General features: G+C 36.0%; 1 protein-coding gene across 1 annotated transcript; it reads left to right on the forward strand.

The window, feature by feature from the left end:
- Nucleotides 1-22,025: 22,025 nt before the first annotated feature.
- LOC145123430 (histone deacetylase complex subunit SAP18-like) lies at nt 22,026-23,919 on the forward strand. Its single transcript, XM_079058635.1, has 6 exons — nt 22,026-22,273; nt 22,796-22,828; nt 22,941-23,051; nt 23,142-23,237; nt 23,345-23,422; nt 23,690-23,919. The coding sequence occupies exons 1-6, from the start codon at nt 22,139-22,141 to the stop codon at nt 23,720-23,722; spliced, it is 486 nt and encodes a 161-aa protein (XP_078914761.1). The 5' UTR covers nt 22,026-22,138; the 3' UTR covers nt 23,723-23,919.
- The last annotated feature ends 2,114 nt before the right edge of the window (nt 23,920-26,033 follow it).

Here is a 26,033-nt window from a genome sequence, read left to right on the forward strand (position 1 = left end):
TTTTACTGTTGAGCTACTAATGACGAGAACTTCGATTCTCGTTTAGGTCGTGTCGGCTAAAAATCACTCGATCTAAAATTCGAGTTTTTAGTTGTTTACTGCTAAGCTGAAACTTCGAAAAATCATAACTTCCTCATACGAAGTCAGATTTGGGCGTTCTTTTTATACTTACTCTCGGTTTAACGAACACTACGAGTTTCGTTTAGATCACTAAGGCTAAAAAGTAGTTTATCAAAAACTCACTTTTTACGACATTCGACCCCGTGCCGGTTTGTCGCGAAACTTCGACAGGTCATAACTTCTTCGTTATAACTCGGATTTCGGCATTCTTTATATATCCGTAATCCTTGTCACGCCCATTACAAGTTTCTTAATAGATATAGGCTTTATCTAAAATTTAAATTTTGACGCTCATTTTTATTCTTAATTAATTAAACCCTAATAATTAAGCATAAAACACATAATATTCACATAATTCCTTTTCATTTCTCCAAAATGAGTCACAAAGGTTAACCTAGACTATAATGTCAATATTAATGCCTAGCCTAGAAACACGGGCATTACAATTCTCTCCCCCTTAGGATGATTCCGTCCCCGGAATCACACATCAACAACCAAATGCGGGTAGCGACTCATCATGTCACTCTTCGTTTCCCAAGTGAGATTTGGCCCATTCGTATGTTTCCAACGCACAAGCACTAAATCGACCATCTTGCGCCGCAACTTCTTAGTCTTACGGTCAACGATTGCCTCAAGTTCTTCGATCAACCTCTTGTTTTCATCCAACCTTAACTCAGAAATGGGAATTATGTCGGGCACATCTCCCGTGAACTTTCTCAAATAGCACACATGAAAGGTATTATGAATACCCTCCAGTTCTTCCGGTAATTCTAGCTTGTAAGCTTGATTCCCGATCCTCTGAATAACTTTAAATGGTCCAATAAACCTTGGACTCAACTTTCCCCTCTTACCAAATCTTATAAGTCCCTTCCACGGCGAGACTTTAAGTAAAACCGAATCTCCAACATCGAAGGATATCGGTTGTCTTTTCTTGTCAGCATAACTCTTTTGTCGATCTTGAGCAGCTAACATCCTTTCCCTTATCACTTTCAACTTTTCAGCAGTCTGATGGACTATTTCAGGTCCAATAAACTGCTTTTCCCCAGCTTCCAACCAGCATGATGGCGTTCGATACTTCTCCCCATACAAAGCGTGATAAGGTGCCATCTTGATACTCGAGTGGAAACTATTATTATAGGAAAATTCTACTAGAGGTAAGTGTTCATCCCAATTACCTTGGAATTCTAGGGTACATGCTCTCAGCATATCCTCCAATGTTTGAATCGTTCGTTCGCTCTGGCCATCGGTTTGAGGATGGTAAGTTGTACTCAAACACAACTTGGTACCCAATTCCTCTTGTAGACTTCTCCAAAACCTTGAGGTAAAACGGCTGCCACGATCGGATACAATCGTTAGCGGAACACCGTGTAGCCTCACAATTTCCTTCACGTAAGAATTCGCAAGTTTATCCATAGACCATTTCTCGTTAGCGGCTATGAAATGCGCACTCTTAGTGAAGCGATCAACGACCACCCAAATCATGTCGTGACCGTTCCTTGTTCTGGGCAGTTTAGTCACAAAATCCATGGTAATGTCCTCCCATTTACCCATGGGTACAGGTAAAGGTTCTAAACTCCCATACGGTTTCTGATTTTGTGCCTTAACCCTAGCACATGTTACACACTCGGCCACATACTTAGCAACATCGAGCTTCATCGTCGGCCACCAGTAATAGGGTTTTAGATCCCTATACATTTTCGTACTGCCGGGATGAATCGAGTACATGGTTTTGTGAGCTTCTTCCATCAGAAGACCTCTTACTCCTCCCGTCTTAGGTACCCAAATCCTATCTCTGAATACCTTCAATCCCTGACCGTTTGTATCAAACACCAACGTTTTTCCCAAACGTTCCTCCTTTCGGTCATTCTTCTCCAAAGCTTCCTCCTGAGCTTTCTTTATACTTTCCACAATTGTCGAGACGACTTCAATTCTCAACGCTCTTGGCCTTCTCTTTTCAAGATTTACCTTCCGACTGAGAGCATCAGCAACAACATTTGCTTTACCAGGGTGGTAAAGTATCTCACAGTCGTAGTCCTTGAGTAGTTCCAGCCAGCGCTGCTGTCTCATGTTCAATTCCTTTTGATTAAAGAGATATTGAAGACTCTTATGATCAGTGAAAAGTTTACACTTAGTACCATAAAGATAATGCCTCCATATCTTTAAGGCGAATACTACTGCAGCCAACTCCAGATCATGAGTGGGGTAGTTCTTTTCATGCTCTTTCAACTGCCTCGATGCATACGCTATCACTTTATCCCTTTGGGTCAGAACACATTCTAACCCAACTCCAGAGGCATCACTATAGACTGCGAAGTCATCAACTCCTTCAGGTAACGAAAGAATCAGTGCTTCACACAGTCTCTTCTTTAACTTTTCAAAGGCTTCCTTATGCTTTTCATTCCAAGCATAAGTAGCTCCTTTGTGGGTCAAAGCTGTTAATGGAGTAGCGATCGAAGAAAAGCCTTGGATAAATCAGCGATAATATCCGGCTAATCCTAAAAAGCTTCGAATCTCCGTAGGACTTTTTGGTTGTTTGCTGGGTCAACCATTATTCCTTCTAGGTTAACCACATAACCTAAAAATTGGACTTCTTGAATCCAAAATTCACATTTGGAGAACTTTGCATACAGCTTCTCCTTTTTCAAAACTTCTAGCACTTCACGCAGATGCTTGTCATGCTTCTGCTTGCTTTTCGAATAGATCAAGATATCGTCTATGAATACTATCACGAATTTATCAAGGTATGGTTTACAAACCCTGTTCATCAAATCCATGAAAGCTGCTGGGGCATTGGTTAATCCGAACGACATAACCAAAAATTCATAGTGTCCATATCTTGTTCTGAACGCAGTCTTTTCGATATCCTGCTCCCTCACCTTCAGTTGATGGTATCCTGACCTAAGATCGATCTTCGAGAAGTAGCTTGAACCTTGCAACTGGTCGAAGAGCGATATAAGGAAACGACCTTTAAAATTACCGTTGAATGGATGTTCTTTTCACCCACGGCTCTTTTGTGAGGTAGATGGTCGTTAACCGAATGGGTTCTCTAGGACATAAAAGATTAAAAGTATAATCTACTAGAACATTCTTTTAAAATCTCACTCTAGTTACTTTAGGAAAAATGTGAAATTGTATGTTAATCCTTAAAAATGCACATCATTTCTTTGTGAGTCGTTAGTGGAGCGTTGTAACATCCCAAAATTTGTAAGGTAAAATTTTCATTTTTAATTCAACCATTAAAACACCATTAGTATTACCAATCATTCAAAGGTATATTAATGTAAGACAGTTATCAGAGTACAATCCCAAAATCATAAAGTTGCGGAAACATGGGTGGATGCAGTGCAGTCACGCCAGACCCTTCTCTTTTGTACCGGAAGTACCTGAAACCATAAACAATAAATCGTAAGTACAAAGCTTAGTGAGTTCCCCTAAAATACCACATACTAAACAAACATACAACCAAGCATATATGGGTGTTTGCCTACCCCTTCGGTTTATATTCAACCGGATACTATCAAGCATATCTGGGTGCTTGCAAACCCCTTCGGTCTATTTCAACCGGATACTGTCAAACATATCTAGGTGCTTGCAATCCCCTTTGGTTTGTTTCAACCGGATATCGGGTCTGTTTCACCCCTCTTACTACCACATAATATCGTAACAAGAATCACAGAGTCATCAAGCAAATACAGGCATAACTGACAATTATCACAAAGACAATCATCACGGTACATCATAACTAGTGGCCCGACATTGGTGCCTTCTACCCACGGATACAATGAAGGAGAACTCACCTCGTGCTACTGAATATCTCAGATAAAAGCTTGGACTGCTGATCCGGAAAAATCGTCGCGCTAAAATCATCAAATAACACCCAATTAATATATTAGCATACAATTTCACATTTTGGCCCTAACTGTTGGATTAATGTCTAAGTCCATAACTATATTTGGTATGTACTTGACCTGACCCGGCATGGTCCATTTGGGTTGCACTTCACTGGCACAATTTATATGGATAGTCTTTTGAGAATAGTATATTTATGATTTATATTAATATATTATAAGTTCTAATATATTAATATGGAATCATATTATTTAATTAGTATTGATCAAGAATTAATTTAGAATTAATTAAGTGATCAAAAAGAACTAGTTAAATATGGACTCTTATATATATGGAATGGGCCAAGTTCATTTAGGTTGGGCTAAGCTTTCATGGATGGTCCATGGAGCTTTTAACCCATGGATCCTATGTAAATGAAAGGTCATGGGTATTAGGGTTTACATGGATGTAACCCTAATCCTCCATAATATATAAAGGGGTCCTTGGCTCACAAAATTGATACAAGTGTGTGAAAATAAGAGTGGGCCGATTTTAGTGTGCATACATATTCTCTCAAGTTCTTCCAAGGTGTTTTGGTGATTTGTGATTCCATTTGAGGCTTCCACACTATTGGGGCTAAGCTCTTAAAGCTTGAAGACATCAAGCTACATCAAAAGGTATGTCATCTAACTAGAACTTTGTAGTATAGGTGCTTCATAATATGCTAGTTAGGATGAAACCTTGGAATAGTTAATATTTGCATGTATAATAGAGAAAACATAGATCCAAGGTTTATAGGGTTGCATGTACACCATAGGAGTGTTAGAATGCTCAAAACCCAACACTAACTTCCTAAAGACACTCAAAGCTCCAAATGGGCCCAAGCACAAGAAGGCCCACCGCCAAAAAACTAGGGCCCAACAAGGACCAAAAGCCCAAAATCACATTTCACGTCATGACTAGTCCTTGGTCATGTCGTGAGAGCTCACTCGATCAGATCCCAACTCACCCCGACTCAACCTAAGCCAACTTAGTCAAGGAATAACACCTAAGTTGACCTCACAATGTGAATAGCCTATCCTCACATCGTCAGCCTCAACAAGCTCATCAGAAACGGGACCAAACGCTCCTCACGTCATGAGACCTTGTGTCTCACGTCGTGAGAACAGTCTGAGGCTAAAAATCCAAATTTTAAGTCCTTAATCCATTAAGCCTTGAACTCTAACTTTCCAGAAGGTCTTATAACCTCTTAATACACTAGAAAGCCGATGCTTTTAAGACATATATGTCCAATATATGTCTAGATCTCATTTAGGTACAAAGTTGAAGAAAAGACATCCAACTTTTATAAAATGCTCCAAAAGCCCAACCATTTTCTAGATCTGAATTCCAAGACATCCCTAAGGCCCTCATAACTCATAAAGTTACCAACTCTATAGTTTCTATTCACTCAACATGCTTAATCAAGAAGAAAAATGGGACAAAACTTAGATCTAGCCTTATATAACCATAAAGGTAGGAGCTTTATCGCTTACAGTGGTCCAGAAACAATGTAAGGTGATGTTGGTGATGATTCCTTGCAAGCCACAACACAAGACCACCTTCTTCTTCTTCTTCTTTCCTCCTTCCAAACCAAGAAAAGCTCCAAAAGCACCAAAGATCAAGCAAGGATGGGCACTATGGTTTTTCTGAGGTGAAAGAGGGTTTGGGGCTAATAAGAAACCCAAAAATGAGGTTAGAGATGCTTAAATACAAAGGAAACCCTAAAAGATCATGGGCTTGGGCTGCATCGCTCTCACGTTGTGAGCTCTTGTTGCTCACGTCGTGTGCTGTGACATCCCCAAATTCATGGTTATTTTAAAAATTTTATTTATGCTTATTTAAAAATCAGAGTATCCATTTTAAAGAATAATATTGCGGAATTTGTTCCCAGAAAACATGATAAAGATATTATCAAAGCATTTCCGAAGAAATGTATTTTGTTTATATTAAAACATTGGGATGTCATCGTCAATACAAAAACATAAGCATAAAAAGCCCTTACATTCATTTACACTAATGATTTACATCTTCGTTAATCTCTCAATGTAATGTAGCTTCGTATCGACACCTGTTATACAAATAAACTGAGTGGGTCAGGTTGGGAAACCTGGTGAGTACATAGGGTTTTCAACCCACAATAATATAATTATTATGTTTAATCATCAAACAATTAACCCAACTTCCCATCCGTATTATCTTCTTTATTATTAAGGATCTACCCTAAGAATCATCTATTCTTCATTCATTCATTCCTAAGGATTGTCCTAAGGAATAGGCACGAAGTCCATCGCTGCCAGGGTTTATCTAACATGCACTAATTCCATAACTATCGATATTATCTATTAGGCACTAAGTCTATAACTACCAATGTTCATCTACAGGGCACTAAATTCATAGTTGTCAACATCCATTTTTAAGACACTAAGTCCATAGCTGCCAGGGTTTTTAGAGTACATCTGGTGAACACATCATTCACAAACACCTACAGGTTGCGAGCCTGCTAGTGTTCCACTGGACTGTCTAGAATAATCTGTGGTTGTCACCTATACTCTGCTAGATGACATCATCGTTAAATTCAAGGCTTCTCATCATCTTTCACTTCTCATCATCTACACATCTTTCATCTCTCATCATTCATCTACCCATCTTTACCCAATATATGTATAGGTATAAAAATACATATACAGTTTAAATCATGTAAAACATGTATAAATCGTTCATCTAGCATAGATATCAGGAACACAGATAATAAGCACATATATCATGTATTAAAACTTTATATATATATGTAAGATGAAAGTAACTATGCACTCACTTGTTAAAGTGATGACTCGTAATTCGGGCAGCGCTTCGCTTCTATTAATTTTATTTTCCTTCGACGAAACCTAGTATCATTATTACTAGATTTTAGTCTAATATTTATTGTGACTAATTATTAGTCTAGATTCATCATTCAGTCAAAGTCCAATTTCATGATCTATCAAGTAAGGATCATTCAGGCAGGACAGTTGGGAGGCAAGACCATTTCGACTTATAGCTTTTCTGAAATCCAACAACCAAGCCAACATAACTATTCTAGACACCTCTCCCGTAAGTAGATCAATCAGTATAACGACTTTGAATCACTAATAAATCTTGTTTATAGGTTCATGATAACGATAATGAACTTAAACACAAGTTATACTTAAATTAGGGTAAGCATAACTCACTTACAAGGGGGTTTAGCGAGGAGTCGGGTCCTGTGCGGGCAGAACTTCTGAGCCGAAAGCTCTTCTTCTCGGAGCCTTCTGGCGCTCTGGGAATCAACCCTAAAACTTAGGAAGTTCTAGGGAAAGAAAAGGGGCTATGGGGTGTTTGAGAGAGAGTGGGATAAGATTGGTGTGAGAAATGAGGTGATTTGCGCCTCTATTTATAGGTTGGAAATCGTGAGTATGCAGGGCGTAATAAACAGGTATGTTGGGCATACTACTTGTTACATTGGGCGTAACCCTGCCAAGTGTCAGCATCGTGTGCGAAGCCGGGGGGGAAAGGTAGGTCTGAGATGGTGCCACGTGGCACTCCGAGGTTTAACCCAAAAACTAAATATATTCTAAATTCCGTAACTTTAACATACGAGCTCCGTTTTTGCTGTTCTTTATATCCACGTGTAGGTAGTGACTTGATCTACAACTATCGTTTAGACTTCGTCGGCTAATTTTGAATTTATTTTTAAAGTTATATTTTTAACAGGCTTAGACACTTAAAGTCCGTTAAAAATTCATAACTTTGTCATCCGACGTCTGTTTTCGTCTGTATTTATATTGTTGAGCTCCTATTAACGAGATCTTATATTTTCGTTTGGATTGTGTCAGCTAAAATCGATCGATCTAAAATTCGATTTTCGGGTTGCACACTACTATGCTAAATCTTAGAAAAATCATAACTTCCTCATACGAAGTCAGATTTGGACGTTCTCTATATGCACGCTCTCGTTTTAACGTATACTATGAATTTCGTTTAGATCTCTAAGGCTAAAAAGTAGTTTATCAAAAATTCACTTTTTACGTTACGGAGCGTCGTGCCGGTTTAGTCGTAAAACTTTGACGGGTCATAACTTCTTCGTTATAAGTTGGATTTCAGTGTTCTTTATATGCACGAAATCCTTGTGAAATATACTATAACTTCGTTAAGATTATTTACTCTAAATAATCTTCTATTAAAAAGTCTTTTTTGATGCTTATTGCCTCTAAATTGACTAGCTCGAATCCGCGGGCGTTACATGAGCTCAATTCCAGATAAAATCTTCATCCAACCCATCTCACGTCGTGAGCCACCATGCCTCATGTCATGATGATCCTTTTTCCTCCTAAATCCTATTGGATTAGGTGTCTAAGCGCATAACTATAATTGATATATACTTGAATTAATAGTAGCACAGTCCTTTTGGGTTGCCTTCAAAACCTGGCAATTGAATACGATAGCTTTTAGAGAGAGAATAATGATTTATTAATTTATTACTTGGTTAATTAATTAATTAGAAATCAAAATAAATGATTTATTAATGTATCATGGAAATAATATATTAATTAGAAATCATATTGTTTAATTAATATTTGATCAGGAATTAATTTGGAATTAATTTTGGGGTTAAAGGAATTAATTAAATGTGCAGGGACTAATGGTGACAATGTTCAATAGTTGAGCATTGGACAATTCTAGAACCTCCCTAAAGAGGGGGGAACGAAATCTAGAGTGTCTCTAGGGTTTCCTTGGACTCTAAGGGTGCCTTGGATGCCTTAGGGAAGAAATAAAGGGATTAGGGTTATCTTAGAGATACATGCCTAATCCAATACCTTCCTAACACCTATATAAACCCTCCTTAGGGTAGAATTTCGGCCATGACTTCTTTCTAAGTGCCTTGGACGAAATTTAGGCTTCTCCTCTCTCTCTCTCTCTCTCTCTATATATATATATATATATATATATATATATATATATATATATATATATATATATATATATATATATATATATATATAGTTTTCCTTAGTTGATAGGTTTGTTTGTGAACCATTAGAGGCATGACACTTGTGGCGCTTACTACCAAAGGTCTTTCAAGCAAGGATTCAAGATTGTTTACAATAACAATCTTAAAGGTATGTATCATAACCCTTCTTATGTGATTTTCGATTATTCCTTAGAGATCTAGAGTTTACACTTGGTTGTTCATATTGTATGTTCAATTAGAGAGAACATAGATCTTCATTAGGGTTGCATGCACACATAAGATTGTATGTTATGATCAAAACCCATCAGTGGTATCAGAGCCTAGGTTTAGTACGCCTCATTCACGAAGCCATATTATAAGGGGAGTTTAAGGAAGCGGCCCGTATAATGACTGCCATTGGGTATTCATTCTTACCCACCGCTCTCTTGTATGGTGGAGGGTCGTTAGCTGAACGGGTTCGATAGGACAATTAATCCTGATTAAAAGTATAATGATAAAGTAACTAAACCATTTTATAAAATCTCATTCTTAGTTACTTTAGGAAAAATGTGAATTTGATGCTAACCCATGAAATTGCACATTGCACCTTATTGGTCGTTAGTGGAGCGTGTGTGGTTAACCGGCACACTAATATGGTACTAATATTGTTGACAATGGGTGTCTCGTAAATTATCATTGAGTTAATGGAGCGCCTGTGGTTAACCGTGAAACATCCCAAAAATACGGTCCAAAAATTTTATTTTTAAATTGTATATAAAACCATAGTAACTCAATCATCTCAGAAAACATAAGTGATAGTATCTCAAAACATCATATCAAAACACTGTATCAAAATTACATGTACAAATATCAAAGTAAATCATCCCTTACTAGCGGAAGTACCTGAAACCAAAATTGAAAACTGTAAGCACGAAGCTTAGTGAGTCTCCCCAAACTACCACATACCATACACATAACATGAAACTAGGAGATACAGGCCCGGCCTACACTCAGCTACTATGAGATACGAGCCCCTCCCACACTCAGCTATTATGAGATACGGGCCCCGCCCACACTCAGCTACTATGAGATACGGTCCCCGCCCACACTCAGATACTATGAGATACGGGCCCCGCCCACACCCAGCTATTATGAAAATACATACAGGTATCACACAGACAACAAGTATAACTAAGCATATAAATCTGTACCATATCAGCTACTATGAGATACGGGCCCCGCCCACACTCAGCTACTAATCATATCACATATAAGGGCCGACCTTGGTGCCGTAGACTCGTTCCTATTGAAGGAAACTCACCTCAATGTCGTGAATAGCTAAAAGTCCCTGCTCCACAACCGGCTCTACTCACACCCTATACAAAACCACCTCTTAGATAACATTCCATACTCAAAACCCCTTCATGGGTCAACCTTGGTCAAAGTCAAAGTCAAAGTCAACATCCTGGGTTGACTGAACTCGCCGAGTTGGTCCATCAACTCGTCGAGTTCCATGAATCATAAACCCTGAAATCGCGATCCAACTCGTCGAGTTCCTCCTACCTACAACATTGGGACTTCTCATAGTCAACTCGTCGAGTCATCCTTGAACTTGTCGAGTTTTGCCTTTAACAGAATCGGGACACTTCGTCTCAACTGGTCGAGTTCCTCTATGGACTCTCCGAGTTCTTCAGTCTGTTGCTTCATCTTAATGGATTAAGCCCTTATTCTTCAGATCTAAACCCTATGCTCCACTTATACACTGAAAATGTCCTTTTAAGGGTAAAGTTTCCAACTTTACCCGTTAATACCCTTATTTGATGAATCTAACTAAAACCTAACTCTTTAGAACCTAGATCTTGGTCCACAAGCCATCCATACTCCAAACTAAAGCATACAAACAGAGATCTAGAACCTAAACACTACATGAACACGTAAAGCTTCCTCCTTTCACTCCATGCATGGCCTTTTGGAGCTTAAAAGGCCAAAATGAAAACCTATAGCTTGCGTGGGGCTTCAATGACCATAAAGTTTGCACCTTTATGCCATGAAAGCCCTCCATGATTCCAGATATGGTGGTTTACCCACTTGGGACGTCCATAACCCCAAAGATCAAGCCTCGTGGACCAAAAACCCCATAAGATGATAATAAAGAGATCTAAGAAGTTACTAAGCAAGTTTAAGACTTGCTTACCAGAAAATGATGAGAATGAGATGGAGTCTCTGGATCTACTAGCTTCCTATTGAATCCTCTAACTTCTTATTCTTCCACAAGCTTCAAATACACAAAGCTTCACTATAAAAAAGGCTCACAAGCTCACAATTTCATTAGGGTTTCTGAATCTAGGGTTTAGGACTTGGAGGCTGTAAGTGGGGCTGGAATAAGGGGATTAAGATGCTTAAATAGGGTGCAAAACCCCGAATTAGGGTTTCATTTTGGCAGCCCTACTCATCGAGTTGAGGCTTCCAACTCGTCGAGTAGAATTCGTTAAGATTATTCACTGTAAATAATCTTCTATTAAAAAGTCTTTCATTTTTATGCTTATTGCCTCTAAATTGACTAGTCTGAATCTGCGGGCGTTACATGAGCTCAATTCTGGACCAAATCTTCATCCAGCCCATCTCACGTCGTGAGCCTTCATGCCTCATGTCATGAGGATCCTTTTTCCTCCAAAATCCCATTGGATTAGGTGTCTAAGCTCATAACTATAATTAATATATACTTTAATTGATAGCAGCACAGTCCTTTTGGGTTGCCTTCAAAACTTGGCAATTGAATAGGATAGCTTTTAGAGAGAGAAGAATGATTTATTAATTTATTACTTGGTTAATTAATTAATTAGAAATCAAAATAAATGATTTATTAATGTATCATGGAAATAATATATTAATTAGAAATCATATTGTTTAATTAATATTTGATCAGAAATTAATTTGGAATTAACTTTGGGGTTAAAGGAATTAATTAAATGTGTAGGGACTAATAGTGACAATGTTCAATAGTTGAGCATTGGGCAATTCTAGAACCTCCCTAAAGAGGGGGGAACGAAATCTAGAGTGTCTCTAGGGTTTCCTTGGGCTCTAAGGGTGCCTTGGATGCCTTAGGGAGGAAGTAAAGGGATTAGGGTTATCTTAGAGATACATGCCTAATCCAATACCTTCCTAACACCTATATAAACCCTCCTTAGGGTAGAATTTCGGCCATGACTTCTTTCTAAGTGCCTTGGACGAAATTTAGGCTTCTCCTCTCTCTCTCTCTCTGTATATATATATATATATATATATATATATATATATATATATATATATATATAGTTTTCCTTGGTTGCTAGGTTTGTTTGTGAACCATTAGAGGCGTGACACTTGTGGCGCTTGCTACCAAAGGTATTTCAAGCAAGGATTCAAAATTGTTTACAATAACAATCTTAAAGGTATGTATCATAACCTTTCTTATGTGATTTTCGATTATTCCTTAGAGATCTAGAGTTTACACTTGGTTGTTCATATTGTATGTTCAATTAGAGAGAACATAGATCTTCATTAGGGTTGCATGCACACATAGGATTGTATGTTATGATCAAAACCCATTAGTAGTATCAAAGCCTAGGTTTAGTTTTCTATTGAATTGATACTAATAGGTAGGAAAAGATATCTCTCTAATTCATGAAAATGATTATGAGGAAACACTTTCGCTAGTATATCTTAAATATGATTAATATCATTATGGTTAGCAGTTGTGATAATTGTGTCCTCAAATTTGCATATGATTACGACATCCCTTTTCATGGTTCTAATTGTGAGAAATGGCAAGAAATAGTTTGAACGTTCAGGACTTATAGCTAAAAGTTCTAAAAGGGTTTAAACACACACATATGTTATCTAATGAAGGTGTATAAGCTTGAGAAGTCTTGATGGAGACTTATCGAAGCATCAGAAATCTGTACTTCAGTAAGAAAGTCAAGAGTATCAATTTCTAGAAGTCCAGTTGTTTTATGGGTATATATCAAAGCTTGTGGGAGCATAATTGTTATGTAAATGAAAGCATAATTGTTATGCTAATGGGAGCATAATTTTTATGCTAAGTATTGTAGGTTAGCAATACTAGTTGTAGGAAACAAAGATTTCAAATTTGCAAATTGCAAAGTTTGGGAATTGTTTCGCTACAAAAGGATTTAGGGGAGAAGGCACTTATACTTCATTTCAAATCTAAAAGTTTAGATTGAAAGGTTGAAAGAACTTAGTCATGGACATATATGAATATCATGTTGAAATGATTCAACATGGGAAATTCAATATATAGAAATATTATAGCAAGATACTGATCAAATATCATGTCTTTATGTAAGACATTATGTATCGAATCCCATATGCTTCAGATATAGGATTGATTACATATGCTATAATAATCACTTGTTCTGATTTTCCAAATGCTAGGGCATTAAGAGGGAAAAGGACTAGAACTTGGTATGACTAAAGTTGTTATACAACTATCAAGAACATTTTGAGGTTATACCAAAGGATTGGTTGCTTGTGGACAGTTGGAAGTATAGTATTGGTTGGAAGGACCATATTGACATAATTCTGAGTGGAGGTGCTTCTTATTCAGAATCAATTCTTATTCAAAAATTGTAGTCATATGGGAATATGGAAGTGTTTCCATAGTGGGAGTTGGTTATTGAAATCTACATGTGAGTTAGAAACTTTAATGCAAGGAAGATGTTCAAGGAGGGTATCTTGAATTTGAGACTTCGTGTGACAACTGTCAATTCAGGTCATTCTCGGACTCATGCATCTTTATAATAACCATTCATGCACATCATGCCATGGCCTAGTAGTATAAATTAGGTCAAAATCTTACATAAACTAGGATCCATCTAAGACCTAGGACTAATATACTTGACACTTACGATTCTAGTAAGTTGCTTAACTACAATAGGAAATGCCAGTGCTATAATTTGAATGAAACTTTCAAGCTTTGTTATAATTGAAAAAGGGTATAAAACCCTAAAAATAAATTAAAATATTCTAATTATACTTCATTATGATGATGAATATCAAACAATATTCCAAAAACCCTAAGAGAGCTAAAAATCCAAATTTATAAATCATAAAGCTTAAAAACTTTATAAAATTTGGCTATAAACTTCCTAATATCAAATTTTTATTAATCAAATTATGGATTATACCAATGAAATAGAAATATAATTTATCATGCATTAATCATAATTAATTAGTTAAAAACAAGACTTTTAAATAAATCAAATTGCTTAAAGAATCACTTTTATAAAAATTAGATTTTTATAAAAAAATGAAGAGGGAAATTATTAATTTGAATTTTTGGAGAGAGAGGGCTCCTAACCCACTCAAAAACCGGCCATCTCCCCTCTCCCCATGCTCCCTCTTCCCAAAACTCAATCATTAGAACTTCTCCCTCACTCTACCTCTTCTCTCTTCACTCTCTCACACTCCACCCTCCTAACACACACAAACTCTCTTCCTCTCTCTCTCTAACTCACGAAATTTCTCTCATTTCTCTGCCAAATTTCGAGATTTTGAAGACTTTGAATGTGTTCTTACTTCCATCAAGATCAAAACCAAGGTAAACAACAACATCTTCTTCCATAATTTCATGATTCTACTACCTCTTCTTCTTAGTTTTCTCTTCTTTTCGGATTCTATGCCTTTCCATGGCTAGAAATCTTTATTTTTCCCTTGTGGTTTGTAGATTCTCACCATAACACAATGCATGTGTTTGAAATGGTGAAAATCCGGGATCAAACCCATGCAAGGAGTGAAAATGATGCACATATGTTCATGTGACTTCAAAAACAAGTATTACATCTTCTTCTCCATTTCTTTTGTGTTCTTGCATGGTCAAAAGCATTTAAACCATTTCTAGTACATCTTGGATGATCATTCACTCCATGCATGTGCTAGAAATCAGACCTTATCAAAGGCATGCATGATGTTCTTGTCAAAATGTCCTAAGGATGCACTCAAAGCAAACATGCAATCTGCCAGATTACTTTGTTCAGCTTTGAACGTCCGTATCTCGGTCATTCCTTAACCAAATCATGATATTCTTTTTGCATTGGATAGCTCCATGAGTTAACTTTCAAACCCAACTGGTCTTACTGTAAAATATTAGATATCCGATTTTTGGCAATTTTTACAAAATGGTTGCGCAAACAGCTCTTTTTCTATGATCACCATTTTTGCCTTGCATGATCAATGGCCTTAAACCCAACCATAAATCTGGGGAAAAATACTTTAGAAACTTAACATATCCAGTGAATGATGGCTGAAATTTCGTGGCTTAAAACCCCACAGAATGTGCTTCACAAATTCATGAACTTCAGCCACATTTACATCTCATGCACCATTGCATGCAACATTTCTTATCTTGTTTGGGTTCAATACCCCTATTTCCCTTCTGAATAAATTTCGAACATTTTTCCTTTTGAAAGCCCTCACATGCATGTGATAATCTGTAAAATACCAAAAGCTTTTATTATTTCTTTGATTTACTAAAATTATTGCTAGAAACCAAGGGCATAAATCACATAAAATACTTCCAGAGGTCAATAAATCCGGAACAAATTCATGAATGACCCTTATGATGGATAATGACCCCTCACTAAATTTCATCAATTTTTGTTGCTGTTTGGTATGATTTCCAATTTTCTTTTTGTTAGGATATAATAAATCACAAAACCACTTTGGAGAGTGTGAAAATTTTATCTAACAATTTTCGCATACCTTACCTGTGATGGATGACTCAGAAAAATAATTTGAACATTTTTCATCATGCCTTGCTATTTTTCCCAATTTTTGGTAATTATAATGGTTTAAAAATAGGAAAAATAGTTCAGATTATCCAAAATTCATGAAAATTTACCAGAACATCATGTTTTACAGTAGGAGGTTACATAAAAATTTTAAGGATTTTTCTCCACTGTAAACTATTTTTCTCTTAATTTCTAAAGTTAATCACACTTAAATACACATAAATACCCAAAACTGGATTATATAATATGAAGACCACTTTTGATATTTTTCTCAGGTTATTTATACTGTAAATGATGTTACAAAATTTTTTGGTAATTTATTTTAACTGTTTAATATTATTTCTTCAATTAAAGATTATTTAAAGGAATAAAACAAGGAAAAATAGAAATACCCACTGAAAAATATCTTTTATATTTTTCCCAGCTTATTTATGTATAATAACAGTTAAATAAAAAGTTTGGGTAATTTTGGAAACTGTTTTCTATTTATTTCAATTTTTATTGGAATAAATGCTCAAAAATCATAAAATATAATTAAACAGCTTGGAAATCCATTTTTATAATTTTTCCAGCTTAGTATTGTGTAATAACAGTTAAATAAAAAGTTTGAGAATTTTTATCCTTTGAATGCTATTTCCGTGAATTTATGTTGTAATAAGGACTTAAAAATTTGGAAAATTTATATTCCAATGTTGTAATTAATCGCACGATTTGTAGAATTTCATTATTTCAAAAAAAGTGTAACCAATTAATATAAAATCAAATACTAAAACATAAATTGGCATTTCACTATATGTAGAATTTAGTATATTAGCATTAGATTTCGACATGGAAACTCACTAGTGTGTGTTTGATGTCGTAGGATTCCGGTAGTAAGACGTTGGTGCATTCCGAAGTACCACTTGTACCTACTCGAAACGTTGTGAGTATTCACGCACTCCCCTATTTTCAGTTTTTATGTTTTGGGGTGGAAAAGCATGTCCCGAAAAACTATTATTTTAATGTTGTATTTAAATTGATTTGTATCAAACATGATTGCTATTTTATTGCTATGTCTCTCTATGTATGTCTATGCATCACGGAACATGAGAACTTATCGTACTAAGGCCCTTCCCTTATCTCTAACCATTAACTCTTTGAGCCAATGGTCATTATGGATAGCGCTATTAGGAATTGACAACTCCTCACTCGCCCTATTGCTGGAGTGCATGATACCATATTCATCTATGGAACGATAAGCATAGATCTTGATAGGGCTTCAGTCATAGGTTTGGTTGAGACTCATTGTTTGCTCATACACATACAAACTCGTTACACATTATAGCAATAAACTTGTTATCTATTATGGCAATAAACTCGTTTATCAATTTTAGCAATCAACTTTGTTTCTCATTATAGCAATGAACTTTGTTCTCATTAAAGCAATGTACTTGTATTTATGAAAAGTCTTATACCAAATCTTGATTTTATAAACCTGTGAACTCACCAACTATTTTCATAGTTGACGCTCGTTTTACATGCTTTTTCAGGAAATAATTAGTAAGTGGATATAGAGATTCATCATCATAGAGCATGCTGCATCGTGTGGAAGTTATTTTATGAAGTTATATTTTGAACAATGTCATTTTGGAAAACTTGTACTTTGTTTTGTTTAAGCTAGGGGTTGTAAACTTTTAAATATTGCTATGGTGATGTATCTTTATCTTTTGCAATGAAACCTTTGTCGCTGTCATACCTTGCGTTTCCGCTTTAGCGGGGTGTGACACTTCGTTACCATGAAATTGTTTTAGTGGAACATTTTTTGTAATATCGTTGGCAAAGTCACCGTGACTTTGCAGCAATGACATCACAAAAGGATATTGCATGTAAAGTTAAATTCTGACACATTTGGTAGCTACAAGAATTTGAAATTGTGAAATGAGCATCATTGGAATAATGTCCAATTGATCTGTTCACAAAGGAAGGACCATGGAGAGACATAGTATGCATGTTTATAACGTGGCATGACTGATGTTTAATTCAAGTGTTTAGTTGATTAATTGAACATTATACAATTAACAAAGTCTAATTAATATGGTGATTAAATAATAAGTGTTTTATTTATATTCAATAGTTTTGAGACCATAGTTAATTAGGTTATTATTGTGTTTCATTTCGCATGTTTTACTTCCCGAATAATTGGATTATTCAAACATCCACAGTCGATCGTACTTTTGGAAGTAAGTAGAGAATTAATACTGTCATTAATTGAATTGTACATTATCTATGGAGATTAGACATAGAAATAGTTTTGCTGCAATGTTCATGAGTACTTGAAAATGGGAATTTTAAGTATTGGATAAACCCACGCTTAGAGAATACTTCATGGATTTTATCACGAGTAATTTTGAGACGATAATATCTTATATTCTTGAAACGGAGATATATGAGTTGTTGTTTACAAGTCAGTTGTGCATTGATAATACGTAAACGCATCAGTAACTTGATGTTATAAAACGTATTGTTGTGTGTGATTTGATGAGTGAATAGTACAAGCATGTACATCGAAGTTTATCCGTTCCTTTTACCCTAACGGGAAAAGCAATATCTGTGGGCCCCTCGATGATTTGATGATGACATCTAAAGCGCTTGGCCAAGCCTGGACTGAATTGATGTGTTCAATTAGTAGTCTGATATCAGTCGTCATAAATTGGAAATAGGGAAACAAATATTGGACAAATAGATTGATTATAATCCATGTCTCATGTCCATACGATATCTTGTATAACGGAGGAATATTTGATCACGTATCTAAGGACACGTCACTGACTGGGTCAGAGTTCGACAGCGGTTTTTGGTAGCTACAATTTGCTGATAAATTTGGTAGTTATACTGGCGGTTATAGTTATTAGACTTATCCAAGTGGGAGACTGTTGGATTAGGTGTCTAAGCTCATAACTATAATTGGTATATACTTTAATTGATAGTAGCACAGTCCTTTTGGGTTGTCTTCATAACCTGGCAATTGAATATGATAGTTTTTAGAGAGAGAAGAATGATTTATTAATTTATTACTTGGTTAATTAATTAATTAGAAATCAAAATAAATGATTTATTAATGTATCATGGAAATAATATATTAATTAGAAATCATATTGTTTAATGAATATTTTATCAGAAATTAATTTGGAATTAATTTTGCGGTTAAAGGAATTAATTAAATGTGCAGGGACTAAATGTGACAATGTTCAATAGTTGAGCATTGGGCAATTCTAGAAACTCCTTGAAGAGGGGGGAACGAAATATAGAGTGTCTCTAGGGTTTCTTTGAGCTCCAATGGTGCCTTGGATGCCTTAGGGAGGAAGTAAAGGGATTAGGGTTATCTTGGAGATATCTGCTTAATCCAATACATTCCTAACACCTATATAAACCCTCCTTAGGGTGTAATTTCGGCCATGACTTCTTTCTAAGTGCCTTGGACGAAATTTAGGCTTATTCTTCTTCTTCTTCTTCTTCTTCTTATTCTTCTTCTTCTTCTTCTTCTTCTCTCTCTCTCTCTCTCTATATATATATATATATATATATATATATATATATATATATATATATATATATATATATATATATATATATATATATATATATATATATATATATATATATATATAGTTTCCTTGGTTGCTAGGTTTGTTTGTGAACCATTAGAGGCGCGACACTTGTGGTGCTTGCTACCAAAGGTATTTCAAGCAAGGATTCAAGATTGTTTACAATAACAATCTTAAAGGTATGTATCATAACCCTTCTTATGTGATTTTCGATTATTCTTTAGAGATCTAGAGTTTACACTTGGTTGTTCATATTGTATGTTCAATTAGAGAGAACATAGATCTTCATTAGGGTTTCATGCCACGTAGGATTGTATGTGTAATGACCCAAAAATCAGGGGTAAAAATTTTCATTTTTAATATAATCCAAACATAGATATCATTTATTCCAATCATTCCAAAACACTGTGAATTAAAAACATTTATCAGAGTTCATCCCAAAATCATTTATTGCGGAAAACATGGGTGTGTGCGCTGCGATCAAGCTGAGCCATTCCTTTTCAAAACAAAGATACCTGAAACCATAAACAAAACTGTAAGCACGAAGCTTAGTGAGTTCCCCAGAGCATACCCCACATAATCCACATAATCACAAAATCCATATCAACTGTAACAGCTACATAAACCTTATCAATCCCACAAACCATGCATATAAACATATAAGGATGCCCTGGAAACCCTCCAGGGTCTTACTCCGGGTGCCATGGGAACCCCTACATGGTCTTAGCCCACTTTCACACCAACCATACATATAAGGATGCCCTGGAAACCCTCCAGGGTCTTACTCTGGGTTCCATGGGAACCCCCACATGGTCTTAGCCCAATGCCATGGAAACCCTCACATGGTCTTGACTAAGGATGTCATGGAAACCCTCCAAGGTCTTACACCCTAGTGCCTCGGGAACCCCCCAAGGTCTTCCATGCAAGCATCACAAAGACAACTAGCATATCACATACCACATAATCAACTAGCATACCACATAACACGAAATCAACTAGCATATCACATAATGCATAATGGGCCGACCTTGGTGCATTAGACCCTTTGGTATGGTTAGGAGACTCACCTCGAACTACAGAAGCTTCCCGCATGAATTCCTTAGCTGCTGCCCCGCCAGCTTCCCGAGCTATCACTACCAATCAATATACCCAATTAGCAAGTGGGCCCCAATACCATAATCCTTAATCCATGCACGGGGGTAAAATGACCATTCTACTCCTGGCCCAATATGATCCAAACTAAGGCCCAATCCCAAATCAAAAGCCCAACACTAGGTAGGCTTTCCAAGCCGCCCACTAGTGGCCCAATTTGCTAAATTGAGCCCAATCCTTCTAATGGGCCTTACCTTAAGCCCAAACATGTTCCTGGCCCAAAACATCTGACTTCTGATGGTCCACTAAGGTCCAAAGGCCCAAAGTCCACTGCATGGCCCAACCCGAGGCCCAAAACAGTCCAAGCCCACAACTGATGAGTACGCGGGGCGTACTCCCTTGTACGCTAAGCATATTGGCTGAAGGTGGTGTACGCTGCGCGTACCTGCATGTACGCCCAACGTACTCCTCTGTTAAGCTACTTTTTCATTAAGTGCTTAATACCCCATTCCAGCAGCTACAATTATAGATCCAAGTCCTCTTCAAAATCTTAATCCATAAAGTCGAATGCTTTAAGCCTTTGCATGGCCTAATGAATTCCAAACACCAAAGATGAATTCCTAAAGGTCAAAATCACTCCCAAAATGTCTCAAAACTTGTTAATACCTTAAGACCTCAGTCCAAACTCCCAGATCTGATTTCAAGGGACCTCTTAAGTCATAAAGTTTCCAACTTTATGACTCAGCATAACTCAATGGGGGTCCAAATCAAAACCCTAAGTCCCAAAATTCATCAAATGACCACTAAATCATGGATGGAAGGTTTATACCCATCAAGATCCAAACTTTGTGACTCCATAACCTCAATAAGGACCAAATATAGAGGTTCAAAGGTTCTGGAGTAACTTCTACTCACAAGAACCACCACAAAGAGACCAAAACCATAACCAAAACCACCTAGCTAGATCTACATGAAAGAGTTGTCAAGGTTGAGACTTTATACCTCCAAAAGCTTGCAAATTTTTGATGATCTTTATATCGACACGAATGTGGGGATGAGTTCTAAAACTCCATTAAGTCGCGTATGACTGACTTATTACAATTATTAATCTATTAAATCACAAACTTGGCCCAAAAACATAAAATTTCCATTTTACCCTTTATGGCCAAAATGTATCATCTCTTATTAGTCTTCTATTGAACCCACTTATCCCATCACATAAAAGTGACTTAGACTTATCTCAACTCATTTCATCAAGTTACATCTTCTCATATAATGAAATTCTTCTAAATGACCAAATTGTCTTTTTGGTCAAAATCTCTCTAAAAGTCAAATCTCTTTAAAATTTGGGTTCATACATTAAAGCTTATATGTGAGTATTTAAAGAGAGACTTTGGTTTTTCACTAGTTTTTCTCCTCTTTCTCTTGATGGCCAAAATCTTAAATTATTTTTCAGAACTTTGTTTTATATTTTTATTGTTTTCATATATTAGCTTAACGACTTTTGTTACTTACAAATTCGAATACATCTTATGCCAGCTTTAAAAAATCGTTGTAATATAATATGTATCCAACTGTTTATTTTTCCGTCTCCCATATTACATTTCACCGAGATGAAAATTAAAACTTTATGCATATAGAAATTTTATTTTTGCCACTAGAATCGAGAGAAATCGCGAAAGATAGTCTGGAGTGCAGAGGTAGTAAATTTTTCATCAATGGCAGCACGAGTAGGAGAAGGGCAAAGAAGAGGAGGCGGAAGGCCACTTCCACCGTCGGCAAGAGGACCACCTGGTCCTCCTCCTGTTCATGGTAAACCCGGACCTCGATTTGAACCAGTCGACCGCGAAAAGGTTCCGTTCTCTCTCTCTCTCTCTCTCTCTCTCTGCATATATTGATATCGACATTCCTTTGTGTATTATCGTGTGTGTGAGGTTTTAATTGGTTAATGTTGATGTGTATGAGTTGTATTGGTTGTCCGACGATTTTCTAGGGTTTGGAATCATGCAATATTTCTGAGGACTTTTATGCTTTATGTTTATAAATTATAATCTGTTTGGATAATGAGTTAATCTATTGCTAACGTAATATAAAAGTTCTGCTGATTATACTTGACAAATTGAATCGAATTGTATATATATTCGTGAAACAATAATAGCGTCTCAACAATGTAAGAAAAAGCAATCTTCAACCATTGATTCATAAAGAAACACAGATAGATTCACATCGCCAGTTTTGATTTGAAGTTGACAATTAAGTGAAAATGTTTCCGTTTTGACATCATTACTTGAGGAGATTGCGTGATTATGTGCAATTTGAGACTTGTTATATGCAATTTGTTATTAATAAAGTCGTTTCTATTCTCTGACATGCAGACTTGTCCATTGCTACTTCGAGTTTTTACCAAGGTAAGAAAGATTAAGATTTAAGAATACCATTTGAGATGCCCTAAAAATAAATTATTTGTGGATTTAGATGTAAATTTTAAGTTCAGAGTTTTGTTGATTTGAATTCAAACAGATTGGTGGTCATCACAACCAGACAGACTTTGCAGTGAGAGGCAAGGAACCTAAAGATGAAGTCCAAATCTATACATGGATGGATGCTACACTTCGTGAACTCACTGATCTGGTACATACAATGGAATGGAATCACGCAAGGAATGGAATGGAATTGGAAATTTTGTTATTTGTTGTGTTGATTTTTGGTTTTGGTTTTCAGGTAAAGGAGGTAGCTCCAGAAGCTAGAAGAAGAGATGCTATGCTGTCATTTGCTTTTGTATATCCTACTAAAACCGGTCATTTTACAGTCAAAGAGGTAAAAAAACATACCCTTATATTATTATTATTATTATTATTTTTTACATTTGACATTAAAGAAAAACAAATTTTGAAAAAAATATTTTAACTTTGTTGTATTTGTAGGTTGGAAAAACCTTGTCTTATCCAAATGCAAGACGACCAGACGATGGTAGCAAGGCCCTCGGCAGCCTTAGCTTTGAGGTAAGAAAACACCTTCCCATTACACTGTGTACTGGACCGAGACTGAGACTGATGTCAATAGCAGAATAGGACAAAAAGTGTTGATTCTTGTCCCACTCAAAAACATGGGACAAGGACTCACTCTTGATTTCTCGTTTATACAAAAGACGTGAACGCCCTCCACATCTGTATTATCGAAAATAACCCTAGAAAGTTTGTCCAGTCTGGTGTAACAAATATACAGTCTTAATGACTTGTGAATTTCTAATGAGTAAACCTAATTTGCAGATTGGAGATTACCTAGATGTCGCAATTCTTTAGATTATCATGTTTTTGTGGTTTGGTTTGGTTAAGAAGATTTAAACGCGTGGAAGGGTAGTTTTGTAATTTTGCTTGCGATCGACTTAAACCGTATTATATGGATATCTTTTAACCCGCGCTAACGATACAATGTTTTAATTTGTTTTGTTTTGTGGTGGGTCTTGTTGAAAAGAGGTGATATCGTTTTCTTGTAGCCATCCATTGTGTCTTGTTTGTTGAATCAGAATTAAAAGAGATTAAAGAAGTCCTATCGATATGTTTTATGCTTGTTTGTGGGATTTAAATGTGCTTAGGTCGTAATAAAATGTATATAAACAAAATTGAGCCCTATAAAAATACTAAGTAACCTTTGTATGGATACAATTTCAACGGTTATATTTAACCCAGTTAACATTTTGACAGAATGTGATTTTTAGAACTTTATTGGACAGATTAGAACATGTATAAGGATATCTATTTAGGGCATCTCCAACCCCACAAATATTATACACTAAACACACTTTTATATTGAAATCTACATTAAAATGTTCCAGCCATATAGTAAACCTAACACTATATATAGCGTAGAGGAATAGTGTAATACTACTAAATATAGTGTTATACTATTCATCAACATTGTATAGGTGAATAGTATAATACTAAATATAAAAGTTGGATACAATAGAATATACGTGAATACTATTTTTTATTGTTAAGCATAGTGGAATGGATTGGTGTCACTTTTGCATTATCTTTTGCATTATAATTAGGCTTAGAGGAATTGATGTCACTTTTGACACACTAAATTTTTGCCATTTGGCTTCAAGTCATTTTTTGTCATACATCTTCAACGTCTTGTTATTTAGGAGGGGTGAGTTGTCACACCTTTTATCAGTTAAAATTTAACATTTTTTAATTGCTAGAAATTAAAATAATAATAATTATAATTAAAAAACTTAAAGTCTTACAACCTTATACACTTCCAAACGAAAAAACTTAAAAATAAAAACTTAAATACAAACGTAAATAGTTAACCACTTAAAAATAAAAACTTAAATCTAAAGGACATCTTCATCGGAATATTGACATTCTAATTCATCGATCGGTTCCGCATTAAGATCGATGTGATCAATGGTCCAAATATGTTTCATTAAGTTTCTGTGGAGATCATGATGAATCTCAACATTACGAATTGTTCATCTTCTTGCCAAGTATTCTTTGCTTCCAACCTCAAATGTTTGTGTCGTTGTAACGATCTCGTTTTTGTTCTACTCACATATTGCATTTCCTTCATCCTTGAGAATCATATTATGCATTATTATACAAGTACACAACACCTTACTCATTTTCTTCTCAAATCTCAACAAAAGTTATTGCAGGATATTTTAGTATATGCTAACGCTTTTTAAGAGCGCCAAACACTCGTTCAACATCTTTCCTAGCGTTCTTTTGAGCTTTCTTAAACTTTCAACCTCTTTTGATCATCAGGACAAAATATTTTCTTCACAAAACAAGAACGCTCCAGATAAATCCCGTCCACAAGATAATACCTCTAGCTGTAAGAAGTTCCATGGACAACAAATGAAGAATATGGTGCAGTCCCGTTATGTCCTCGAATATCGAAGACATTTTAAGAACATTTATGTCATTCAGGGAACCCGGAGAACCAAAGAAGACATGTCATATCCATAAATCCTGTGAGGCCACAACTTCAAGTATGATGAGTGGATAACCATGATCACCTCGAGTGTATTAACCTTGATATGCATTTGGGCAATTGCCCCATTCCCATTTGAGGCAACCTAGGCTTCCTAACATTCCAGGGAAACCATGTATATTTATATTTAATATGAGGCGTTGGTGAACAGCTGTACGATTTCTTTGTATGCATCTTCTTTTTCTCCGCCTCGTATTTTGTTGGCGTAGTTTTTCTACTTGTCGAGTTGAGTTCCGATGTTGAGCATCCCTTTCTGAGGACAAGACGCGGTGTTTGCCAATTCCTGCTCGGATGTGCCGAGCGTACGGCGAGTCTACTCCCTGCAGCTTTATAAGTTTAATGTACAAGATAATGCTAAGAGTTGGAGATGGTCTTAATAAGCAAATTTCAAATACTTTACTTATTGCCATAAAAGCACTAAAAATTCAAATGTCATGGCTGTCATGTTGGCATGAAACATGTTAAACTGGCTACAAAAGGTTACATTTCCAACATCACATTCTTTTTTATGGTTAATGCTCTACTGAACACAATAAAATATAGGTGACTAAGGGAAAAAAACCAAATATAGTTATCACTTATTTATGTCATCAACACATGTATTACGGGGTAGGT

This window comes from Lactuca virosa, chromosome 7 (genome assembly GCF_052849685.1).
Source record: "Lactuca virosa cultivar CGN04683 chromosome 7, Lactuca_virosa_CGN04683_v6, whole genome shotgun sequence".
NCBI lineage: Eukaryota > Viridiplantae > Streptophyta > Magnoliopsida > Asterales > Asteraceae > Lactuca > Lactuca virosa.

Bases quoted from the DNA above. Each gene is read 5' to 3' on its own strand.
- LOC145123430 (XM_079058635.1), top strand. From the start codon at position 22,139: ATGGCAGCACGAGTAGGAGAAGGGCAAAGAAGAGGAGGCGGAAGGCCA. The intron at 22,274-22,795 runs GTTCCGTTCTCT...TCTGACATGCAG, and splicing joins AACCAGTCGACCGCGAAAAG to ACTTGTCCATTGCTACTTCG. The intron at 23,423-23,689 runs GTAAGAAAACAC...CCTAATTTGCAG, and splicing joins TCGGCAGCCTTAGCTTTGAG to ATTGGAGATTACCTAGATGT.